Genomic DNA, 24,682 nt, shown 5'->3' with positions numbered 1-24,682 from the left:
AGTAGATCTTCTCGATTATATTACTGGGTAACGCTGTCATCCCATTTCAGGTTTAATGCTAGTAGCAAGAGCTCTGTGACTTCAGGTAAATGTTTATGTTTCAACATTTCTACTGCAAGTGGCTGTATATGCCAAGGAGCTGGCCCTTCTTAGATACCTGTGATCACCCTAGAAAAGTTGCCCAAGCCAGAACTAATTCCATTAGTGTTTGGAAAGCTATTTATAAACCTGCCATCAGTGGAATGACCTTATTAATTAGATTGGGGGAAGGCTGAGGGAGGGAAAGGTGCTTGTTACACAAGACCACTGACATGCATTTCAGTAAGAGATGCTTTGCCTTCAAGCTAGGCTCAAAAGAGACTATTAGATAAAGCTGAAATCTGGGTCAGTTTGCAGCAAGGAAAAAAAAAAAAAAAAAAAAAGAAAAAAAGGCAAGCTCCAGCCATGCTGCCTGCAGGACCTTCATTCTGGTTCAGACCCAGAGTGTAACTGTTCACAGGGTGTTACTCTGCTGCCATGCGTCCTCAGATGTGCTAAGAAAGCCCAAGGGGTTTCTCTGAAGGGCTTTGGGTTGATTTGACCACTTGATCTGTACTGCAGAGACGTGTTTGAGGAGATGCTAAGAGGAAGCACAGCCTCAAGCTTTCCCCCAGCAATCCAGAGCACCCCACAGCTTCAGCGTGAGCTTGTGCCTAAAGTGGAGCACAAAGTGCTTTATCTTGAGCTTTCCTGAGACCTATGGCTGTCCTGGTCTTACAGTCCATATTATTGCAAAACTGTTTTTTTGTATTAGAAACTTGAAAAAAAATAGAATTTCCTTTAATTGCAAAAGTTATGTTTTACTCCTTGTTACTCATGTTACAACCACAATGACTCCAGAATTTGTTCTCTAAGTCTAAGGAAGGGAAAAAGCTCTACCTCTCAATTTTTTAAATCAAGCCCTACTGAAACGACCACCTTTTTCCATTATCATGTATGCCCATAAGAAAGGAGAGCTAGATCCTCATATTCTGTTTGCTGTGAAGTTAAAAGAAGACAGAAAGGTATTTTTCTCCACCCTTATTTACCAGAAATGCTTAATTTATTCTCCCATGTAGACTGGGAGTGGAGAGGAGTTTCACCTGTAAAACTCGTTTCCCATGCCTCATTAAGGGCCCCGTGCTGCTCAGCCTGCCTCCCTGCTGCATTAAATTGGCTAAGAGCTTTGTGAGCCACAGTATGCTGCCCTGCTGCCTCCAAAGTCAGCCTGCCACCGCCAGCAACTCCAAAAAGTAAGTACCTGGGAACATTAGCAGTGCCTTGTCACCAGCACATCCGCTTTGGCATCTGTGGGGCTGCTTAGGGATGTCTGCTTCTCTGTTATCTGTTTAACAAATCAGGCGACTAGTTATTGTGCAGGCTTATAATAAGAACTTGTCTGTGCCAAACAGCTAGAAGAAATGGCTTTGGTGTGAGATGTTTAGTTTTATTAATGTAACCTCCTGACAGAATTTCATTCACCACTGACATCTTAGTGCCACTTAAATTTTCATCTTGCGTGGGGAAAAGGAAGCTTTCAGCAAGTCCTGCCTATTTGTTTGATAGATTTGTGCAACCCAAGAGCATTTTGCAATGCAGTGAAAACAACAGACCCTACTTTTGTGTCCCTATTTGCATAATCCTCTAAAAGCGTTTGGTGTCTGATTCAGAAATTAGGCATGTTTCTGTGTGTCAATTTAATGCTCGTAAATAGCCCTGGAGTACAAATCCTTCATCCCTAGAGAAGTAGAATATGCCTGTGAAGGGCCGCAGGAGATTCTGCATGGGTAAATTTTGACCTAGAAATAACCAGGGCAAACCACACAGCTCCTGTGCTCACCGGCTTCACCGCTCAGACTGTCAAGAATTGCAACTAGTAAGAGCTCTGCTATGCAAACACCTTCTGTCTGGTGTCACATGAGTGTCTATTAGGTATCAGACTGGGATCACCTAGTTAATTTTGGACAATCCATTTTACAAATACCTCACAGCCCTGATCAGAACTAAATTCTCTTTTCCCAGTGAAAAAATAATAGATTAAAATTCTTACTAATGAACCCTTGGCTGTTGACACTCAACACATTGCTCTTTTTTTCCAAATGCACTATGTGGTAGTGGCCTACAGCAGGGACGCATTCAGTAAGGAAAGTTCTTCCATCTTCTTGTAACCCTGACTCATCTATTAAAATACATTTCTGGCTGAGCTCACTGTAACATATTTCTAGTCTTAAGAACATTTTTTAATCAAATGACCATGGAGTATTTGAAGATTTTTTCTTTCATACTTTGTAAATAAGAATAATCAAACTAATTAGGTTTTCCTTCCTTAATTTTGTATGCTTAATGCCAATTTTTGGATGTAATGGTTGTTCAGCCCATAAATAAGGGGTTTCTTTTGTTGTGATTTTTTTTTGGAGGCATTCTGATTCATTACATCATAAAAAGCAATTACAGAGATGAGCTCAACAAGAGTTACTGGTACTAAAACCATGTTACTGGTCAGGACCACCTTAATAATATCTATGCTGAGTAATTTAGTGGTCTCCTTAAGAGACACAGACATTTGGTTCACAATCTTCCAGTTTCATCACTGCTGTCATGACGCTTGGTGGTGGTCTTAACCTGGTTCCACTCGGCCAAGCTTCATGACCTGAATGTTCTTGGTTTTGTTTGAAACGGATTTATATATTTTTTTTAACCGTATCTTGAATCTGTAAACCTTTGATGCTCCAGCAACAGGAAGCTACACCACACACCACTTGTTGTTTTAAAGACCTTGCAATTTGTGAGATCTGTGACCACAGAACCAAAGTGGAAAAACAGGCTTTCAAAACTGTGAGGAGAAAAACCCTATGATACATTTGGATCAGATGTCAAAGGCAGCAAGGAAGGAAATCAAAATGAGAGTGGCTTGGGAAGAGACAAAAGAAAAAGGCAAAGGGCAGCAGAGGGAGCGAGAGAAGACAGAGACAAAACGCAGCACCTCTGTGCGCACCTTTGAAAGTCTCAGCAGATTCATTTGACAGGCGTCAGTCCAGCTTTTTACCAGAACCACAAAGAAGCCAGCCTTCCAGCCACGGTGTCCATAATGTCACACATTCCTGAACATTTTTACAGCCTGAAAGAGCAAATTATTGGGGCAGCCATAGAGGAATGCAAGGATGGGCGTGTGGTATTGAGCAGGAAGGTAGCTGTGCCACCACAAGTTCTACCTCGAAATAAAGCCATGCTGTTAGGATACTCCTGAAGCTTCAGACGTTCAGATCCAGCCGTGCGTGTGTGGCTGCGTTATTCAGCGGTGTCCTCAAACTTTGTTCCTTTTGGAGTAATAGATAACATAAGCAATATGAAATTTTATTTAGCAGTGACACTGTTAAATCAGATGACAGATTGTACTGACATTAATAGTGATATCTCACTGAGATTAATGGAAGTATTTCTCCGGGAACTACCTTGGCTCTGCATTTCAGGAGCTTTCCTTTTCAGCAACAAGCTCTACCCTCCCCTTTGAGCAAAGCTGAGCAAGTGACTCTGTGGTCTTCTGGCCCAGCCCCAGCCACTCTTGCTGCAAGCCCCTGTTAGAAACCCAAAACTGCAATTTGTACCAGGAAAGCCTACTCCAGCCTGAAACTGGAGAAACCGAGGGGCAAGCCTTGCTGTAGCAGTTTGCAAAGCTGTTACCACCTTGTCATTTGCTCCTCCTAGCACGAAGAATTAGTAACAGGGACCGAGGGCCATGAAAAGTCAGATGTAGCCTGACGGGCAGCCAAGCCACGATGCTCTCACTTCCTCCTGCTGCCTGTGGTGGAGGTGGTTACCTGGTGGTGACACCTTCAGCTGGGGAGGTGACTTACGGACCACAGTGCAGCAGTCAGCAGATCCTATCTGTCTCAGTCCTACCATAAAAGATGTTGATGCCAGATACAGTTTATTTGTCTAAGCCGGGGGTTTGCTTTGGTGTGCCTATACTAATCGCTTTTGTTGACGGCTGGAACTGTTGAAAATACCATTGTAAACAAGATCTTAGGTTGGAAGACAGGTTGACTAGAACTTAATACTCTCCCAATTCATGCCCTGATTTGCACTATACAAGGCAATACCATGCTCATCTTATTGCAACACGCTTGCCACTGTCTCTTCACTTGGCACAACAGCCCTGGCTTGGAACAAGTTTGGTTTGGGGAGATAAGATTGTGGCTTACAGCTGGGGGGGGGGCAGGGAGATAGCTGGGCAGGCTCCCACCAGCACTCTGGCCGCTGTAACCTCGACTAAGAGCAGAGTAAATTATTCCACGCGCGACTTTATGCGACAGCAGAGCTGCGGCTTTGCTGGAGGAGCCTTGTGCCCTGCCGTGCCTAGCCATGCTGTGCTGGGCCGTGCCGTGCCAGGCCCTGGGGCACAGCCGGGCCTGTGCCGCAGCAGGAGCCCAGCGCCCCGGTGGGGGGTGTCAGCCGGGGGGGATTCAGCCTCCCCCCCCCAGGCCAAGCCTGAGGTGAGATGACATCTCCCGGCCACCGCGTGTCCCGGGGGGGGGTGGATGCGGCGAGACTTTGCCCCCGTCCCTCGGCGCGGTGACATCGCGGCCGGCCCTGCCAGGGCTGCGGGCGGGGAGCGCGGCCCCGGCCGGGGGGAGCCCTCAGCACCCCCCGCTGCTGCTTCCCGGCCCGGCGCTGGGAGCCCGGCTCAGCCTGGGCCGCCCGCGGCGCGACCCCCGCCGCCAGGCCGCGGCTCCGGCCCCCCCGCTGCCTGCCGCAGCGCTGCGCCCCCCAGGGCCGCCCCCCGCCATCATCGGCCCCGCGCCCTCCCGCCATTGCCGCGCCGGGGGCGGCCGCTGTGGGCGGGCCGGGGCGGAGGGAAGCGCGGCCGGGCGGGCCGAGAGCAGCCGAGAGGCCGGTTAAAGCAGCCGCCCGCCCGGCTCCCGCGCCTCACCGACGGACGGCGCCGGCCGTCGCTGCGCGCCGCGGCCGCTCGCACGCCAATGAGGGCCCGGACCCCGGCCCTCGCCGCCTCAGGAGCCGCCCGCAGCCTCCCGGCCCGACCCCCCGCCCGCCGCCCGGCTGGGGCGGGCGGCCCGGATCCATGCGGCGGCTCCAGGAGAGGTTCAGGAGGTGAGGTCGCCCCCGGGGACCCCTCACCCCGCCCCGGGCCGCCCTGAGGGCTGGGATCCCCGGCCTGCCGCCCGCTCCCCTGACGGGGCTGGGGCGGGGGTACCCGCCGGTCCCCGCTGCTGAGGTGCCGGTCGCCCTCCCCGGGGCCGAGGGCCGGTGGCGGGCGGGGAGGGCAGGGCGTGAGGGGGGCTCCGCGTGGCCTTCGTGGGTTTCATTTTCTCTTCCTTCCCCATCCCTTTACGTGGATGAAGGGCCACGCACCCGGCCGTGTGTCCCACCCCCGCCCCGACCTGTGGCTCCCGAGCCGCGCCGTGCCGAGCCGCCTCTGCCCGCCGCAGGGCCGGGCCGTGCCCCCGCGCAGCCCCGGTGCGGGCGGTGGGCGCTGCCGGCGGCGGGGGGCAGCGGCCCGGTGCGGGGGGTCGGGCACACCCGTACGGATGTGGCTTCAGGTGCTGGGTGGCACAAAGGCCGGGTGCGGGGCCGGTGAGTGGTGAGGGCCAGCCCGGCTTCTGCTGCGGCTTCCCTCAGCAGGTGCCCTGCGCCCGCCGCCAGCCTGCCTCTGAGGGTTAGCCGGGGAGTAAAACCCAAAGAGGAGCAAAAGAGAAATCTGGGGGGGTCAGGGGGTGCTGTGCGCTCCCCCCTCACCTCAGGTTTGGCCTCTGGCGCTGGCCGGGGGGCTGAGGCGGCTGCGAGGCCAGCGGGGTGCAGAGGGGCCCCTGCCATGCTGAGCGGGTCAGGGATTCCCCGAGAATTGCAGATTTCATTTTATCTCCAGTACCGTGTAAGTACGCGCACCTTCCCGCAGCGGGTGACGGCACTGATATTTCCCCGTAAGTGCCCTGCTGCTGTACTCATCCCAGTCATTGCTCTGGCTCAGCTCTTCAGTGATAGCGAAGATTCTACGAACAGTTACAAACCACAGCTAGGTATGTTCTAATCCAGGAAGGAAGGTGCCTGGGCCAGAGGAATATGGCTCTATTTTTAACCAAATGGACTGAATTCATCAAGGGGAAATATCTGAAAGTTTGGGCAAGGAAAGCAAGCTTTTATAAACCTATTCATTCCTCTTCAAAATTTTACCTAAACAGTCATCATGAAAATACATTGCTGATCTATTTTGACCTGCTTGTGGCTTCCTTTGTTTTTCCTCTTGAGAACAAAGAGATGAGATAACATTAAAATCGCTTCAGTATCTAAATATGTAACCCCATTTAATGTATGCCACTGCTGGTTTTGTGGAGTTATCTCCACCTGGTTGCAGTTTCTCATACACTGTGTCTTACTAGATCTGAACGGCCTCTCCTGCTGCTGGAAAGCACAGAGAAAAAAAAGATGCAAAAAGGGGTAATGAACTTTTGAGCTGGTAAAAGGAAGTATGAGGCCTTTTGAGCTGAATAAAGGCAGCGTACTTCCTGAAAAGACTAAAAAATCCAGATCTCTGAGGCTATTATCAGTGCTTGCTGTTTTTACTGACATTTTAATTCATGCTTGAAAGAATAATTCATTCAGCAGATGGGAATCCAGAATAAGGCAAGGTTTAAAGAATGCTTTTTTTTTAATTCTGCAGTTTGGGGTATATGAGCTTGCTGTGATACCAGACAAATGCCATACAGATATCTGCCATGGATTTGGGATTTTAGAATTTATTTTTCTAAGCTGGGCTTATGTGCAAAGACAAAGCATTAAGAGCCCTCAGATTTTCCTCCTGCTTTCTCTCCCAAATACTGTGGTCTCTTAATTCTGGAATCACTACGAAACATAAAGCATCTACTCCTTGGAAATGAATCGGGACTTGAGATCGGGGTGTCTCACAAAGAATGGATCAGTACATATGTTTAACGTTGTAAATATTTGACGTGTTGCAAGATCAAAGTTCAAGTAATGTAAAGGGGGAGGTAAGAATTTCTTCCCTCTTGTTTTACATTGCAGTATGTCTTTCTTAATACCCCTTTTCCACTTATACTGGGAATGTGCTCATCAGAGAAGGTTGGTTGTGTACTGTGAAATTATGAAGCTTGGATTTCCTTGGCTTCAAGTAGATCTAGGGCTTTAAGAATGCATTTAAATTGTGAAAATGAACGCATGCCTCTTCAGTGCAAAAGCATTGTGCACTTGTGGCTGGCTACGAGTACTTGTTAGTCTACTGTGAAATGAAATGAAATTTCAGAAATTTCATATTCTGATATTGAGGGAGTAAATATTTTATCTTAGCAATCATTGATTGTCAGTATCTTAAATGGAGAAGTATTTATGGGTTCTTGTGAGATAATGCTGCATATTCCCTGATTAAATGGCTCTGGTTTCATACTGCTTCTATTAAAGACTACATTAGGGATTTATTGGAGAATCAAAAGGCTTCACTTAAAAGATGTTTCCTGTAAACTGTAGCCCTCTTCAGTGGGAGCTTATCAGGCTGTCCTGTATTTGCTAATAACCTTAATGGTTGTGTTACAGAGAGCCTTTATTTAGGAGTAAACAGCATCTGAATGCTGTATATTGGGTTTCCACTTTTAGGAAGGTGAGATTATATTCCTCACAATTATCTTTTTCAGAAGAGGCAAACTTGACCCATAGTTAGGAGGAAGAACAATGTCCCTGTGTTGCAGCATTCACGTGGCAGAAAACAAGTAGTGTCCGTTGGTGGTGGTGGTATGGGGATTATTTATTTATTTCTCTCTAAGAAAGAACAGAGCAGTTTCTGCCTCTGGACTGTAAGTCTGCAGCCAGGTTCTTCTGCCTTCATACTGCAATGTATGTATATATAGCTACAGGAGTATAGGACTGACTCGCAACAGCATGTGTCAGAATAATTTTTCCTGGGTTTGATGAGTACTTCAGTATCACAAAGCAGCTATTTTCAAACTTCAGGTCTGTTTCTTAAGACATTAAACACGAACTGTCAAACTGGAAATGAAGCAAACTCAAGAGAGGCATTGGCTGGAATTAGTGCCCTCATCAACCACTTTTTAAATGACCCTTCCCCTAAAGTTGTTGCTGATCAACGTTTATGAATAGTGTTATCAAAAGGCATAGGGAAGTAAGTGAAGCTTTGCTCCGCTGAAAACGTTCTCTGTGAGTAGTGACCTGAGCAAATGTGCACCAGCGTCTGCTCGCTGGGTCTTGCCGCATGTTGCAGGTACCTTTCAGAGAGGAGAGGTGCAGGTATGGCCAGTGTGCAGCAAAGGTAGGTGCTGGGCTGCTGCGAGATCCTTTTCTGGAAGGTCCTAACTCTTCCTCCCCTGCCAAAGCACGCTAGTGGTGGTGTTATTAGTGTAAACATGTCAGTGAAGGGGGGTGAAGCGTTGCTAAGGGTGGTGTTCTGCTGGGACTCTCTCTGGTGGAAGAAAAGTGAGTTTCAGCTATTGTGGGAGTCCTATAAAGCTTTCTGTTCAACAGCCACGTTGCTAACCGTTTTTGTTGTTGTTTTAATTTAAATCATCAGAATTTTTTAAGAAAAAACAGTTTAAAAAAGGTTTGGAAATGTGAAGTTTTCAGAAACCGGATGCTTGTCTGTTTTCTCAGCCTAAAGTTGCCATGCAGATGAACAAATGCTTGCATCATTCCTGTGCTGGCACAAAGGGAGAAAAAAAAACACAACTCTTTGTCTAGATAACAGAAAAAGGATAGCTTTGTTAATGTGTTTATATTCTGTTTTAATGCTAATGAAACTGTCTTTAAATTAGTGAGAAGAAGAGGACCTAATAATAAATTGACTCTTTTGATGTGTTTGTTCATAATTCTGTCAAAAATCTAACATTACCCCAGGCTCTGCTTTAGAAAGATCAGATACCTTTTCTACTAAATAACTATAAATTAAAAGTAAAAAAAAATTAAATAATTAAAAGTAGTGCTTTGCTGAATAACAGAAGGTCCCATTAGCGGTCTACCTTCAATTATTTATAGATTTTTAGATGATAATAATATCTGATCTAGAAATTTGGAACTACTGAAATTATAAAGCTAATACTGAGGATAAGCTTGTTCCTTTTGGTTCTATATTTTTTTGTTTGTTGGTGGTTTGTTGTTTGTTTTTTTTAATTTTTGACTTCTTGTGAGACTTCCAACGTACCACCATGGCCTTTGGAGAAATGTAGTAATATTCTAGATGTAATCACTGAAAGGTTTCCCGTTATTTTTAATTTACGGAGCTGGGCAAGGGCAGTCTAATCCTGGTCACTTAGCTGAGCCAACAGATGCTTTTATTTTTAAATGTTTTCCTAACTTGGAAGCAGAACTGAGTAAACTGAATGTTCCATCTTTAGAGGATGCAGAGATGGTCTCCAGCAGCTGTTGAAGACCTGTACGTACTGGGCAACAAAATAATTTTCTAAATGTTCTGTGAGCCCGTGTATATGACTACAGTGTTGTTAAGCTCTTGGAGATGAGAGCAAGGTGTCATTTGTCACTGACAAAAGAATTGCCATTTTTTAACAATATATTAACTCCTGTGGAGTTACTACTTTGCTAACAACCATTTATACTTGGTGTCTGTGAATGGTGTTCACATTTTTCTTGTCCTGTGTATCAGTAACAGTTGAAACTGTTTTTTGAAACTGCCACAATTTGGAGAGAGGTCGTGACACTGTTTTATCATTGTTGTTACATCCTCAAATATGAGGTTAGAAAAAAAATTGTTTATAAAAATTACTTAATAAATCAGTCAGGAGAGCCAAGTGTCTTGTATCCCAGAAATCTGGAACTGCTTACTCAGGCTATGAGCTTCTGGTAGGGTTTTGTTGGTTGGTTTTCCCTGGTTTGAGATCACCCAGTATTTTATGGATGTCATAAAAATAGGACTGATTTTGACTTAAACCAGGAGGGACATGGGAGAGGACCACAGTTTGTCTAACAAGCCCTTTATGTAAATCTAGCCAACAAAGCTGCTCTCTGTTCTGAAACATACAGACGTGTTCTGTATTTGTTGTGAGGCTGTTCCTGGCTTGTTGGATACCTGACTAACGGTCAGTGCATAGTTTTATAATAGTCTGGAGTAAACTGGAGTTTATTAGTGAAAGAGAATCGCTTTTGTATGATAGTAGGCTGTGCTGGGATAACATACATGGTACTGTAGCTGGAGTAGTTCATGACTGTCTGGTTACATACAAATATGTCCTGTCTTTCAGAGGATTTTATACACGGATTTGAATTTGTGTGGTTTCACAGAAACAACTCCAGTGCTTGTTTTTTTTTGAAAATTTAAAAGCAACATTTGTACTGGCAAGTTATTCCAAAACTTTCTCAAATTTTTTTATTATATTTCACTTGGCTTGAAAAGACTGTTTGTTGTGATTGTTTGTTAGGTAGTGTTTGAAAATTCTTGGAGGAAAAGGCAGAATGTCTGTGTAAAGCTTCTTGAAACTTTGCTGCTTTGGAGTTAACCATTAGAGTCTCCTTTCATCCCTGTGTAGCTTGGGTCTTAGGTACAGACAGAAGATAGGATTAGCCTCAAAGAAAAATTGAACCACCTAATGCTTCAAACACAAATATTGCTCGCTATAGGAGCTGAAAAGCCAACGTTCAAGTTGGTTTATTGCAAGGTGTTATAGAACTGGAATATTGCTATAGTTTCAAGAACTTCTTAAAAGAAGAGTAACCTTGGCAGCTATGATGAAGTCCATATTTCTGGAGTAATTTGTGTCCGTGTTGGGTAACTTAAATAGGAAATAGTTCATTCTTCATCCAACCAAGCTGTCGGAAAAGAGGCAGTCTGACTTCTATGTGCAGAGTCTTGGTTAAAGATAACCACCCACTGTGACGGACAGTCACAGAGTTTTATCTAACATGTTTCTGTTACGAGACCTTATATGGGAGAACTTAAAATTTAATTAACAGTTACTTTTAACATGTCTGTACTTATAATTTTTCATACTACTAGGCTGGAGGTATTCCTTTGTGACACTCAAAAGAGATGGTTTATTAACTTTCCTAAAAATATCTCTTAATTGTTCTACAGGTTCATGAACCACCCAGCTCCAGCAAACAGCCGCTACAAACCCACTTGCTATGAGCATGCTGCTAACTGTTACACACATGCAGTAAGTACTTCTCTTTTTCTTTTTTCTTCCCCCCCCCCCCCCCCCCCCCCTCGAACCAAATGCCTCAGTAAATTTTTGTGGGTTTGGATGGCTCAGTGCTTACCTTTGCCCAAGCATATTCGTATTTGAAGCCTCTCTGGGTTTTGGTGTATAAGCTTCAGCTATAACAGGCTAGAAAATTAATTAGATCGTTGGTAATCACTAGTCCCTGTTCTGGATCTCTAGGAGCTCCAGACACTTCTTAAGATTCCTTTTCACCTAAGTTTAAGTTACATGTCTTCAACTAGATGGTTTTCTTCTGTCCCAGTCAAAGGATGACTACGGTAAAGTGAATATAGGCCTATACTAGTCAGTCTTGCAAGGCAGATTCCCCAGTGCTATGCTGACGTAATATTTTGCAAATTGTATACTGCAAGTATAAGAAAGATTTATTCCTGTTAGAAGTGGAAGGCTTCATAAGACCATCATGTGGGTATCAGCTAGAAGAGCTGGAATGACTTAGTTCTGATACTTTATATCTACAAATTGATTCTTTGACAAATCTGCTATTTTGAAAGATGCACTAACGATGCTGACAGCCGTACTAAAAATCCTAGTCTGTCCTTATTTTCATAATGTAAGGCCCTGTACTAGATTTGAATATATGATATATACAAAATAAAGCAAGCAGTCCCTTCTTTCTCTCTCTCTCTCGTAGTGATTGGGAAGTTTAATTTGCTGTCTGGCACTTTGAAAAGGACTTAAAAATATGTGTGTTTGTTTTTTAAGATAGCATTTGCCCTTTTATAATATCAGCTTGTGCTTTTCCTCAATCCCTTGTTTAACTCCAAACATCTGAAGTATGTTTGACTTTGTCCTCAGTCTCTTATCTCCAGTGTTTCCAAGTAAGCTGCAGATACGAATGCTCAGGGTAGCGCATGGGACTCTTCAGTTTTAGAAGGAGCTCTGTTCTTAAGGATCCTTTGTGTATATTTTATAAATAACCAACATATAGCTCATTGTTGCTGGTAAAAACAGAATCACCTAGGTTTACATATAGAAAAGGTAACTGAAGTTTATGTGGTTTTAAGTCAAGGCTCTCATGTACAGCATTATGTAAATATATGCTTATTTGTCTAGAGAATGAAGCAACATGCTGTTAGTTAGCACAAATATGTAGTTTATCTCATAATCCTTGTACAAATCTTATTTACTCTGGCCAAAAAGTTAGATTTCAAAATATCTGGCAGAAGTTGCTGTACTCCTTAGCAGTTCTAGCATTCATCTAATTGAAAAACAGGCATGTCTGATTCCTGCCTGTTAGCAGTGGGTTACAGCCAGGATGTCATATCAGTATTTTGTGGTGTTCTACAGGTTCTGGTGAAAGTCTCTTATTACTTTCAGAACAGTCAAGCTACGTGCTAAAACCTATCATGAACTGTTAACAGCTTGGAGATATACAATATTAACATACCTTTTGGAAGAAAATAAAGTGAGGTATAAAAGAGGGATTGTTACTTATTAAATAAAATTGTATGCAATAAATATTTTTTTATTAAACTTTAAAGCCTTGAAATAGAAATCTGATCTGGGAAAGCAGAGTGGATTATACAGAAGTAGCTGGGGGGACGCACTTGCTTCTGTGTGTTACAGACCATTTTACTAAATGGTAGATGGTCAAGTGGTTGAGTCTTTGCCACTTGATTACAGTATGAGTTTTCAATTAGGCATTGATATAATTTCTACAAAACAGAGTTTAGCAATGGTTCTCCATGCATTTTTTCCAAAGCTTTATTCATAATTCAGGAAGCAGTCAACTTGAATTTTACGAGCGTGGCTGTACTCTGCTGTAGGTATCCCATCTGTTTTTTGACTTAAAAATATGCAGTAGTCAGTTTAGGCAGGTATTTAAAAGAAAAAAAAAGAAAAGAAAAACCAAAACCCTAAACCCAACAATAACTGGAGATACAGAATCCCATGCGTAGCTTTTTGTTACAGTACTTCGAAGGTAACTTTGTGTACCATAGTAAGGTATTTTCAAATTTATAACTAGTAAGGCTATTTAAAATGTCTTGGTTTTTTTTTAGCTTTAAATGAAGCACTGACTTGTCCTTAGACACTAGGAGTCAGGAAGGGCAGCTAAAAAGTTGAATACAGGGACAGAAAAGACTGCTCTCTGTGTTTAGAAGAACAGGAAGGAAACAGTATATGAGAGAAGCAGGAGTTGTAAGAATTTAACTTGTAAGGTAAGCTAAATCTAAGGGGAGGGATGGCTCTTTCATCATGAAACTTCTGATGTACGTAAGGCTTATCAGAGAAAAGATACTGTGTTGTATGAAACCCTCAGAATTTAGACACGGCTTGCTTTGTACTGCTCTAAAAGTTTCTTCCAACTGCCTTAAAAGGAGGAACTGTTCTTAAAATAAGTTATAGTCTCTCTGTTCCAGTCATGGTTTGTGCAGTGCATGGAAAAAAAGAGAGAGGTATAAATATTTAAAAAATGAGGCTTGGAGCATTTAGCAGGCTGTTTGAGCGTGGAAGTAGGGGTCATCAAAATTTCAGAAGGGCTCTTAAGATGAAAATGTCTCTGTTCCACCTGGCTGATATTAGCAGTTCCTCTGCGCTCTGGGTTGCACAACCGATGTTCCCAGTAAGCTTCCCGCTGCACAGCGCTTGTCTCCTTCCTTGAGAAAACTGGTGAGCAGGGAGGCGCCGTACTTGGCTTCAGGACTGCGCTCCTGGAGCAGGCAGCTGGAGGTGGACACGGCCCTTCCTGGTTCCCTCTAAGTGTCACATGCAATTTTGGCTGATTTGTTGATCTTTCCGTTGTCCTCCTTTCCAAAGAGGAAGCGTTGGGACCATCTTCATGCTGTCAGTGTTTCCCTCTCAATGAAAGGCACGTGAAATTGGAACAATAACGCCATGCTTTGCTACAGCGGCTTGTGCATCAAAAGCCATTGTTGCCGACTATGTGACGTGCGTAGCCTTGCGTACAAAGAAAATAATGTAATTTGGCGTGAATGTTACATACAAAAGCAAAATTTTTAACAGATTTTTAAACCTCTCTGCAGGAGAGATTGTCTACAGAAATATGGGAAGAACACAGATAAAATACTGACCAACGTACCAGTATCCTAAGCAACCTTAGATAGATAGAAGATACCAGATGATTTGCCATAAGTTAGTAACCAGAGAGTACAATTTCCCTGAAGTGTGGCAGATAAGTTGTTTCAGCATCTTTCTTTGTGCCTTAAGGCTTTTGCAGTGGCCACTGTTTGTGACTGTAGGCATTGTTTCCCAAAATACATCACACAAGGGTTGTGCCCATGTCTTTTCTTAAAGATTCCTGCCTATAGCTGTAAATAAATAGATTTTTATCTTTTGTCTTCCTCCTTATCGCAGAGGGTTTTGTAACTTCATGCTCTAATTTTGTTCTGGCATTTTTCTAGAAAATTTAGTGAAACTAAGTTGCCTGCTCTCTTGTTCTGTAGATCTCTCTCAGCCCCATTTCTGATTTAGCAACTATTAATGAAGGTGCTACAATTAGTAAGATGGAATATCATGGTTCTGGGTTTGTTCACAGTACATTAAGTTGCTGGGTTTGATGATATCTGTTGGGAAGAGTAGTGCTTCATGATGAAATAAGCAAAGCTTTTTGTGACTTCTAGCTAGCTTTTTTGCTAGGAATGCTGGCAAGTTAGAAATGCTATGTCATTGCTGTAAACTGACATGGCACAATCGCACTCATTCTATTAGTTCTGATTCTTTGACTAATTTTTTGCTAAACAGCCCTCCTTTTATAGGGCTAGTTGATTGCTTCTCCATTCTGAAGATTAAAACGCAGTTTTTGGGCTAGAGATTGTTTTCAAATGAACATGGGAAAATCTGCCCAGTTTTGTTGACTACAGTGTTATATTTCTTTTGTAAGATGGAGCTTAGATACAATGAAGTCTGTTGTATCGTATGTTATCTGTTATGGCATTAGTAGCTAAAGAACTTTTATCCAGTTGGCTGGAACAGCAGGGTATCATTTCTGGATTTTGTCTTTAGCTATTTTTGGTCAGAAATAGTAATAAAACATCTCTTGTTTAGTCTAACTGTTCCCATGAAGCATATCAGGCACAGAGGGAAAGTGTTCCCGAATTGAATACTTAGAAAACACAGTAAATCCTTCTCATGGTAGTATAGCGCTCTTCCCTGTGAGAATTAGGATTGTTCTTCAGAGCCTTGACAAGGCAGAAAAGTGATGAATTCAGGTCTTCATTCACGTGCTCAGTCATGGCTGTATTCTTCGTTCTGAAGGTACAAAGAAAGAGGTGATAAGAAATTTGTTTGTTTAGTTTAACCCTATAACTTCACATACAATAATTACTGGGAAAAGTGATCGGTATGAAACTCTTGTGTTGGCCCGTTTGAGTATTACGTATCATATCTTAATTTGTGAAATACTTCAGTAGACTGGTAAAAGGCTGGGATATCTGTGTAGGAAAGACAAGTTGTTCAGTGTAATATCTAAATCTAGTTTCCAAAGAGGTCTTCCTACCTATAAAATGGTATCAATCAGAGCTCCAGGCAGAATCTCTGAGCATTTCATGCTCAGGCTTTGAGCAGGGGATTTGCAGGGATTTGCTATTTTACCTAGCACTTGCGTTGATGATACTTGTGGGTGCATAATCTCTGAAACCTTTTAGTTCTCTGTCAAGTTTAGTCAAAACTGAAATTTGCACTAGAAATTGGGAAGGAAACTGATGACCGTGGGTACACCATGTCTGCACAGCTTAAAGAAACTGCTGAAAAACGGTTTCTGGAGATCAGTATCTTCCTGTCCCTGGAAAAACTGAATGACCCAACTGCCACATCTCATCAGTTCCTTGCTGTCTCAAGGGCTTCAGCTGCACTTTGAACTGCAATGTCATATGTGGAAAACAGGCGTGACTGGTCTCCTGAGGAGTGAAACACTTGAACCTTTCTTGAACGTGGGGGCTGTCCAGGATATGTGTATGGAAATTTATGGTTTGTGATAAATGAGAAGCCAGGCTGGCAGGCTATTTTTGGCCTCAAAGCGCATGAGGTCAACTTCCCTAGGCTCGTTACAAGACCTGGAAAGTGTTTTCACCTCTGTCCAAATGCTGTGGATATAGGAATACCATACTTTTCATTTCCATGACTTTGCAGCTTTTGGCATAAATGTACTAAATTTTGCAAAAAGGAAGGAAATATAGCTAAAAAAATTAAAAAAAGGAAGGAATGGAGCTACAGTTGATGTACTTCAAAAGCCTAAAGTAAAAGCCACTTTTTTTTTTTTTTTTTTTTTTTAAATCTCTGGATTAACTAACTACTTCTCAGATTCATTTGGTATACTCTGCATCTTCTGCACTATAATTGTGATCAGAGCCCCAGTTTCTTCCAGTCTGTAGGTAGGTAAAGGGCGCGGGCAGTGCAGGCTGGCCCAGCTAGATAGTCCCAGCTATCAAACCTGTAATGCAAAGCAGAGTTGCCAGTTTTGTTTAAACATTATTTGTTCCTAGCTTTGTTGTTTTATCATGTGAGGCTTGGGTTAAACTGCCAAGAATTTAACCTGTGAAACTTATTTACAGTTCAGGTGAACAAATTAATATCTTAAGGCACAGCGTAGGGCCTGGAAGGGAACTTTATCTGCCCCACTGGTGCGGTGCTGTGGATGGTACTACGCTGGCTGCCAGGGAAGACTTAACAGTGGCCTTTTGTTTTCTTAGTTCCTTATTGTTCCCGCGATCGTGGGTAGTGCCCTTCTCCACCGGCTGTCTGATGATCGATGGGAAAAGATAACAGCATGGATGTATGGCATGGGGCTCTGCGCCCTCTTCATTGTCTCCACAGTATTTCATATCGTTTCTTGGAAAAAGAGCCACTTAAGGTATTGCTATAAGATGTATGTTTTATTTTCATGTTCTGTGATGTTTTTCCATTGTGTTTCTTGGTCAAAACCACAATTTTACAGAAGGTTGGAGTGGTACCTTGTACTGAATCATGAAGAAAACACTCTTGATTCTGTTGGAAGAAATAGTGAGCCAGGCTCAGAATACAAATGAACTCTAATGTCTGCTGCTTTTTCACAAAGAAAATACGTGTTTTTCTAGGCCCTAGTGGCTCTTAATCCATAAAATGAAATGGGAAAAACACAATCTAACTGCATAGTGGATATAATCCCACTGCAGAAGTCAGAACATTGTCTGGAACTATGGTGTGCTCAGATATTTTAAGGAACATGGAGTTTGCCAAGGGAATTAAAATACGACACACAGCTAACTAGCAGAAAGCCTCCTTGGGAGCAAGGCAGCAATAGCAGAACTAAGATGCGATTTGATTTGTTATTTTTAAATTTTATTTTACTTTTTGGTCCCATTATGACCCGTCTATAATTCTGGGCCATAAACTGAATTGTACTAGTAGTCGCTGAATGGTAACGGGTTTGGATGAGGCAGAGTTAAGGTGACAGCTTTCAGCCTGCTTGCTGGAGAGCAGGATGCAGCGGGAGAGAAGAGGAGAGGAGCGGAGGAGTGCTCATCTCCTGCGTGTCTTGCGTGTGACTTCCTGAAGCTGAAGTCAGCTGGACAGTCTTCCAGATGGTTTTAAGAGGTTATGGAGCTGATGGTATTTCCCCAGAGTAATACCAAAGTGTGTCAGGAAACTGAAATGATAAAAAAACCTTTCCAAAATCTGTCTTGGTGACTTCTTCTCTCTCTTACTAGGACAATGGAGCATTGCTTTCACATGTGTGACAGAATGATGATCTATGTCTTTATTGCAGCATCATATGCACCGTGGTAAGAAATCTGAAGTGCAGTTTCAAAACTAAAGCTTTTTCCAATGTAAATGTTTTATCATTGTGACTTTCCAAAATCTATAGGTGTCTTCTTAAATGCATTGCAAAATGCATCACAACGTAATCCCCTGGGATTTGCTGAAAGTAATGTTAGAAAACAGCAGGATGGAGTTTATATTCCACATACCCCAGTTTATGCTTCCCTTACATCAATGCAAACACACTTTCTACCTGTCTGCATATAGAATGTCCCAAGTGTCTTCTCCCTGCATCATGCCTAACTTTACAGCTCTAAATATTTATTTTTATCAAACCCTACTAGTCTTGTGTCGGTTTGGTCCATTCATTTGTGACTGTTTAAATCTTTGTACCTCCAGGTTAAATCTACGTGAGCTCGGACCTCTGGCATCTCACATGCGTTGGTTTATCTGGCTGATGGCTGCTGGAGGAACCATTTATGTGTTTCTCTACCATGAAAAGTAAGAATTATTATTTGCATTTAACTTTAAACTGAAATTAAAAGGTGTGGGCTTTCTTGATTTCTGAGTGTTCTTATCCAGCCTTTCACACATTGAAAAGTGGAAATACATGATGAGAGTGATGCAGACTTAGGTCTTGTCAGAAGATAATTATATTTGCCCTGTAATAACATGTCTTTAGGCTATATTATTGTCTTCTCTTAAAGGACTGGGAGGGAAGTATCCGCTTCTAAAATTTTAACTTTTGCTACAACAAAGCAGGGGTGAGAGTGGGTAGGGTAAGAAAGCAGTTGAAATTATGACTTTCTTATGCCCCTGATTTATGTAGCATTAGGTAATAATATAATATTGCAACATTATATTGTTTATAGATACCAATGCATATTGACTCCTGCTACCTTCTTGGTTTTGTTTTGAAGTGCAAGTCCCTGAGTTTCAGATATGAATTCTTGAGCCTGCTTTCATATCCTCAGGGAGCAAGCAAGAACCAACTTTTTTGTTTTGGCAATGAGCTACTGAGGTTCTTGTTAAATAAGAAAATAAGTTGTCTCAATGTTTTATTCTCACTAGTACTTAATGCAAATGCATGATGCATTTAGGCAGTATTTAGAGAGCAAGGTATTACCTGCAACTGTACAATGCAGAGATAAAAGGCTAGCTTTGTTTATGTTATAAAACATTGGTTACTTATCTGCACAGAAAGCTTTTTGAATAGTTTGATGGACCCATGCTAACATAAAACCTGAAATATTTTGTTACTATTGACGGAAATGTTCATCCTCTTGTACACCTCCTTAGATGACTCAAATTGTTCCTTTTTAGGTATAAGATCGTTGAACTCTTTTTCTATTTAGCGATGGGATTTTCTCCTGCTCTGGTAGTGACATCCATGGTAAGGAATGTGACTATTAACATTACAAACATGCAGACTTTCCTTTTATAACTAGCTTAAGTTCCACTGCAGCTATCTTTCATCTGAAAAGATTTTAGTCCGCCATAATTGTAAATGTTCTCTGCAGAAGAACCAAATATAGTCATTTATATTTAGGGTTTATGGTTTACATGTCAATGGAATGCTACCTTGGTTTGTTGAATCTGGGCCACAGGGTCTAGATGAAAAGAGCTTAGGTCCCGGACCTCACTTCTGAAGACCCTCACTTCTGAAAGGATGTTGGACGTAACAATTCAATTACTTCTGTTTGAGTAAAAATGATACAGATGTGAAGTACCTTTAACCTGTTGAGGAATATTTCTAGATTTTACTGTTTATGAACTTAATTCCCACTTACTCACTTTCAAGTTGGGAAAGAAGCTTTTTCTTCATAGCAGCGGAGTGGATTTCTGATGGCACATTTTCTTTTGTCTTGGTATGTGTAAGAGCTCTCTGGAAATAAATTAATGCTGTGGTCTGGACCAAGATGGGAGAAGTAAATTGACTCTTGCTCCTTTCAAAATTACTCAGGGGCAACAAAGCTAGAGTATTTTGGCTCTTACTAGAGGCTTTTTTTATTAGTGAAGCAGGGGAAAATTTAAAAGCTGAGAAGCAGTTGAACTGTATCAAACTGATGCACCATATCTGGGATACTTGATCTCTCAGCAACTGGTGCTTTTGGGTTTTTTGGGTTTTATTAAGAAAAAGCTTCTTGGTGCATTTGTAAAGCATCTACACCATCTTGTCCAACTCAAAACTTTATCGTTTATTTATAGTTACACATTTTGAATAACTTTGAATAACCCTGTCTGCTGCTGATACAAATCTGACACATCTAGAAGATAATGCCTTAACTGTCCATGTGAATGCTCTGCTATGCCAAAACCTTGCCAGGTGTTTCATCCAGCCAGTGGGAGTTGCATTAAACTCAACGCTTGCACACGGTGCTGTGGTTTTCTTTTTCTGCATGTTTGTCTGCTCTGTTCATGAGCATGAAGCAAAGCATCAAACTTGTCTCAATTCTTGAGTTATCCTGCTGTTACCTCTATAGTGCTATTGAGAGATATTCTATAAACATATTATTATATAGTCACAAAGTATAATATAAATATGCTGATTTTTCTCACTTGTCCGTCTGTCAAATCCAAGATGCTCGAAGTTCTGACAGCCAGCTTTCTTCTCTTGGGGCGGAAAGCACTTGCTATTTTGTACCTAAAATACCTTTCCCTCCTTTATACCACAGTTCTCATCTTTCCTTGTTAATTGACAGAGCAACACCGATGGACTTCAGGAGGTTGCCTGGGGAGGCTTGATATATTGTCTGGGTGTGGTGTTCTTCAAGAGCGATGGAGTCATTCCATTTGCCCATGCCATCTGGCACCTCTTTGTGGCCACAGCAGCTGCTGTTCATTACTATGCCATTTGGAAGTACCTTTACAGAAGTCCTGCAGACATAATTCGTCACTTATGATTGATACACGCAAAGTAATCTGCACTTGGCCTCTGTAACAGTATTATTTGACCTAAGGAATTCGGGGAAATTGGACAATTGCACAGAAAACCTGCACTGACGTTGGTAGTTCTCTGAACACAGTTACTGTGAACTGATGTTGTATGTGTCCTGCAATTGCCCATCGTATGGCAAGTGCTGTAAATAATCAAGATACTGTACTGCAGTACCAAGAGTCCATTCCATGTTAGTAGAACTGGCTACCTGATGTTTACAAATAAATTTTGTATTCTAGTTTAGTTTTACAATTTTTAACTACGTGAATTTTTCTAAATTAGTGATTCAAAGGGTGAAGTCAGTGCAATAGCAAAAATCTCTTTTGATTTGAAATTGGTTTCTATCGCCTTTCCACTACTCATTTATTAAACATGAATTGGACAAATAATCTACTTTTACCACCCATTATCTTGGTATAATAAGACTTTTATAGAAACTTTTTGTGTTTTTTGTAAACTTGGGAAGTACATTTATTGAACTGAAAACACACAACTGTCATCTATGCAGTTACTCATGTTGCAAAATCTTGCAAGAAATGGTTACATTCCACACACTGTACTGACAAGCAAACATTGTACCTCTTCCAAAGGTTGTATTACAGGTGTAATTGTAATAACCACTTTTACAGACTAAAACCTAAATGTGATTCTGCTGAGTTTTAACATGACAGTATTCTGCTCATCTGTAGTACCACTTAAACAGCACCTTAATTTGGCTTTATCAGTGATGGAAATTAAGTGCTTTAAGAGAGGTAGGCGATGTGATTTTTCTCCTCAAGATTCCCAGTTCTGCTCCGTGCTGCCCAGCTAGGCAGCAGCCTGGATGAAAGCGGGCTGGCCGAGCTGGCAGTGGAAGGGGACAGCTAACACCCCCTGTCCAAACCAGAGCGCCGCTTATTTCTCCAGAGTACGCGTACACCTAGTAGTGTTGTGATACTAAGCTTGGATTTTCGAAGGGATTTAAACTGGCCACCAGAACAGTTCCCACCGGCTTGTGTTGGGGTGGTTCTGTTGGGAAATCCCGGTCGGAGCAGCAGGAGCAGAGCGATTGCTGACCGCTTTGAATTCGAGGTTGTTGGCTCTTCCCAAGCACAGCCTTGCAGGGAGGAGAGCCTGAAGAACCTGATACGGTGTCACTTGTCATTCTGGGGCTTGACAGAGTCAGACTGGTCTTAATTGTGTTGCTGTCCTTCTGTACAGGAAACCCAAACTTGTGGTAGCGAGTCATGATTGTAGAACACGTGCGTTAAGTGACCAGAAGTAGAAGAGTCATTGTAATACTGTTTGTCCAACAATTGTATCCTGTCCCGCTCTATAATGAATGTCTTATATTAAGATTGACTTTATCCTTTTTCTGATTTACTCAGTTTTTCATGTCAGTATTTAAAAACAAAACCAAAATGTGTTGCCTTTTTCAGATTTTGTTCTGGATATTGCCTGTCTGCAAACAATAAGTAGCAAGATAGGGATGTTTTTCAAGGTACCATTTAATATTTCACCTAGATTTGCCAGTGGGTTACGTATTTTAGAATATATATATTTGTATACAGAATTTACAAGAGGGACAAACTTTAAATTCAAGGCATTGAAGAATTTTGCTGTGTGGTGTTATCAGGTGATTGGAGAAATGGCACCACTACAGCAGACTAGTTAACTGCCCCAAAAGAGGACAAAAGGAACAGCTGGGCAGGTAATTCCTAGTACAACAGTCTCGCACATCTGGATGCCTCAGTTTTTTTAACATTGTGTCTATTTTAATATTTTCCACTTTTTGTGAGTTCATATATTTTGTTTAAATGCAGTAACTGTTAAAACCACTAAAATACATGTAAAGGTTTTCTGTAGTCAAAAGTGAAACTATTGCTTGAATATGTTTTAATTTTAAGTTAATTTTTCATGGCATTGCTTTTTGGAGTGTTTGAAATGGTTTTTAAAAAATTTCAATTCGCCAAAAATATTTTGAATTACTGTATTCTAGTCAATATGATATTGAATGTACTAGACTAACAATAAACATTTTGTGCAATTTGGAAACCATTGTATTCGTAGTGTTTGGTGTTTTCCCCTCCAACACTTACGCAGGAAAGTGAGAGACTTCACACTGTTGGCGCTCCTGACACAAGGGATCGAGTTGAACCCAAGGACCCTTGTGCTTGCTCGGTCAACTCTTTAAAACGAAAACAGTAGGAAAGAACACGATGCAAGTTACTCGGTTTGTGCTGTGGAAAAAAAGTAGATTTATGTCTAAATCTTGATGAATTTCGGGAACTTACTATGCTCCCTTTTGCTGTTCTGGATCAATTGTCTTATTATATACTGGCTTTTGAATTTTTTTCAGTTTTATAACACTAAATTTTTTTTTTCTCCTATCCCTATAGGGGTATCGTTGCATAAAATATAGACAAGCTGAACTAAAAATGCATTTCTGTCTGGAAAACAAGTATGTCAATTTGCTTTTTCCTTTGTTTTTTTTTTTTTTTTTTTTTTATAACCCCCCTGCCCCCCTGTCTAATTACAGCTCTCCAGGCTGATTCCTCCCAGGAGTAACAACAGTGCTTTTCCCGGTAAGGTTTGCTGCAGTAGCAGAGAGGTAATTTCTTTGCCTTCCTGAAGCAAAATGTTTTTAAAAGCACCTGCTTTTCTCTGTTTTCCGTGCCTCTAGGTTTTAGAAGCGCAACAAATACACTGAGTCTAAATGAAGCGGTGATAACGTGCGTCCTAGTTTTGCAGATCCAGAGGGTGTCCAGGATGTAACGAGTACTTTGAATACTGGATACCTCTGGTCTTATCACTTCTAGGTTCTATTTTTTCAATATAATTTTGTTTGCATCTAAAAAATAATTCTGTTATCTGCAGGGATTCATTTAAGGATTTATTCTAGAGAGCACTTTGAATTGTATTGGGTTTTTATAATTCAACAGCAACAAGGAATGCACAGATAAACTATTCATGTTTATTTCTGCTACCAAAAGCAGTGATAAAATTGGGCTGCTTGTCTAATTATGTCTTCCCCACATCCCTCTTAATCGTGATTGTGTTAAGATATTGTATTATACTCTTCCAGTTCTAGGTAAGCAATGAAGCCCTTTCAAAGGAGGTTTGAGTGTCTGAACATGGTTTTTGCTGTATCTATTTGAATTACGGTGTAGAAAACGGACGCTTCAGGCTCTTTGAAACAGTTGGTTATGGTGCTTTTCCAGAATTCTAAAAACGAAATTCTGTGTCGGTGTTAGCAGACAGACAAGGTGGTTCCGTTTAACATCATTTCGCACAGCTTTGTTCTGATTTATTGTTTTTTTCCCCGACTGGAAGCGCCAAGCCTGCGTCACGCTCACAGTGTTCTGGTTGTTCCCCAGGCCAGGAGTTCCTCCGTGCTGGCCGTGCTGGTGACGCACGGCGGAGGCTGAGGGCCGGCGCTGTGGTGGGTCATCGGTCACAGTGTGGTTCCTTACCTGAGTTCCACAGCTGGTAACAGCTCCTGCACGCTGATCCACGAATTGTGTAAATCACACAGTGTCAGCATTCTTAGAGCTGCTGCTTGGTGAAATGCATTTGTGTCGGGCTGGAATGAACCAGTTAGAGAAGGTACTAATGTTTTTCATAGAGGTTTTTTTCTTTTTTTCTATTAAACCTCTTGCTTAAGTGTCCCTTATGCTCAGGACCCCTACACGATTCTTTAGGTCTGGGGTATTTAGCCACGTGATTTCTCCGGAGGCTAAGGCCGTCACGTGCACATCATGTGCTTGACTAAGTCTTTCTCGGTGCTTTGCTATTTTTAAAAGAATGCAGGATGTTGGTCTCTGCTCGCTAATTGCTTTTG

The 24,682-nt window shown here is 42.1% G+C and overlaps 1 protein-coding gene across 6 annotated transcripts in view; it reads left to right on the top strand.

Annotated features, from left to right (window-relative positions):
• The window catches only part of MMD (monocyte to macrophage differentiation associated), a 44,286-nt gene extending 21,390 nt beyond the window's left edge, over nucleotides 1-22,896 (top strand). For 3 of the 6 annotated variants that reach the window (XM_040581876.1, XM_040581878.1, XM_040581879.1), the window contains 6 exons: nucleotides 11,081-11,162; nucleotides 16,877-17,037; nucleotides 17,873-17,947; nucleotides 18,324-18,425; nucleotides 19,248-19,317; nucleotides 20,627-22,896. In XM_040581876.1, coding sequence (XP_040437810.1) covers nucleotides 11,081-11,162; nucleotides 16,877-17,037; nucleotides 17,873-17,947; nucleotides 18,324-18,425; nucleotides 19,248-19,317; nucleotides 20,627-20,827 — 691 coding nt within the window. In that variant the 3' untranslated portion in view covers nucleotides 20,828-22,896. Of the gene's footprint in view, nucleotides 1-1,097; nucleotides 1,272-4,886; nucleotides 5,128-11,080; nucleotides 11,163-16,876; nucleotides 17,038-17,872; nucleotides 17,948-18,323; nucleotides 18,426-19,247; nucleotides 19,318-20,626 lie in introns of those variants that run through there. The other 3 variants (XM_040581874.1, XM_040581875.1, XM_040581877.1) reach the window with 3 other exon arrangements.
• The last annotated feature ends 1,786 nt before the right edge of the window (nucleotides 22,897-24,682 follow it).

This window comes from Falco naumanni, chromosome 1 (assembly GCF_017639655.2).
Source record: "Falco naumanni isolate bFalNau1 chromosome 1, bFalNau1.pat, whole genome shotgun sequence".
Lineage (NCBI taxonomy): Eukaryota > Metazoa > Chordata > Aves > Falconiformes > Falconidae > Falco > Falco naumanni.
Note: the sequence above shows the minus strand (reverse complement) of the source record. Positions and strands in the feature narration are given on the sequence as shown.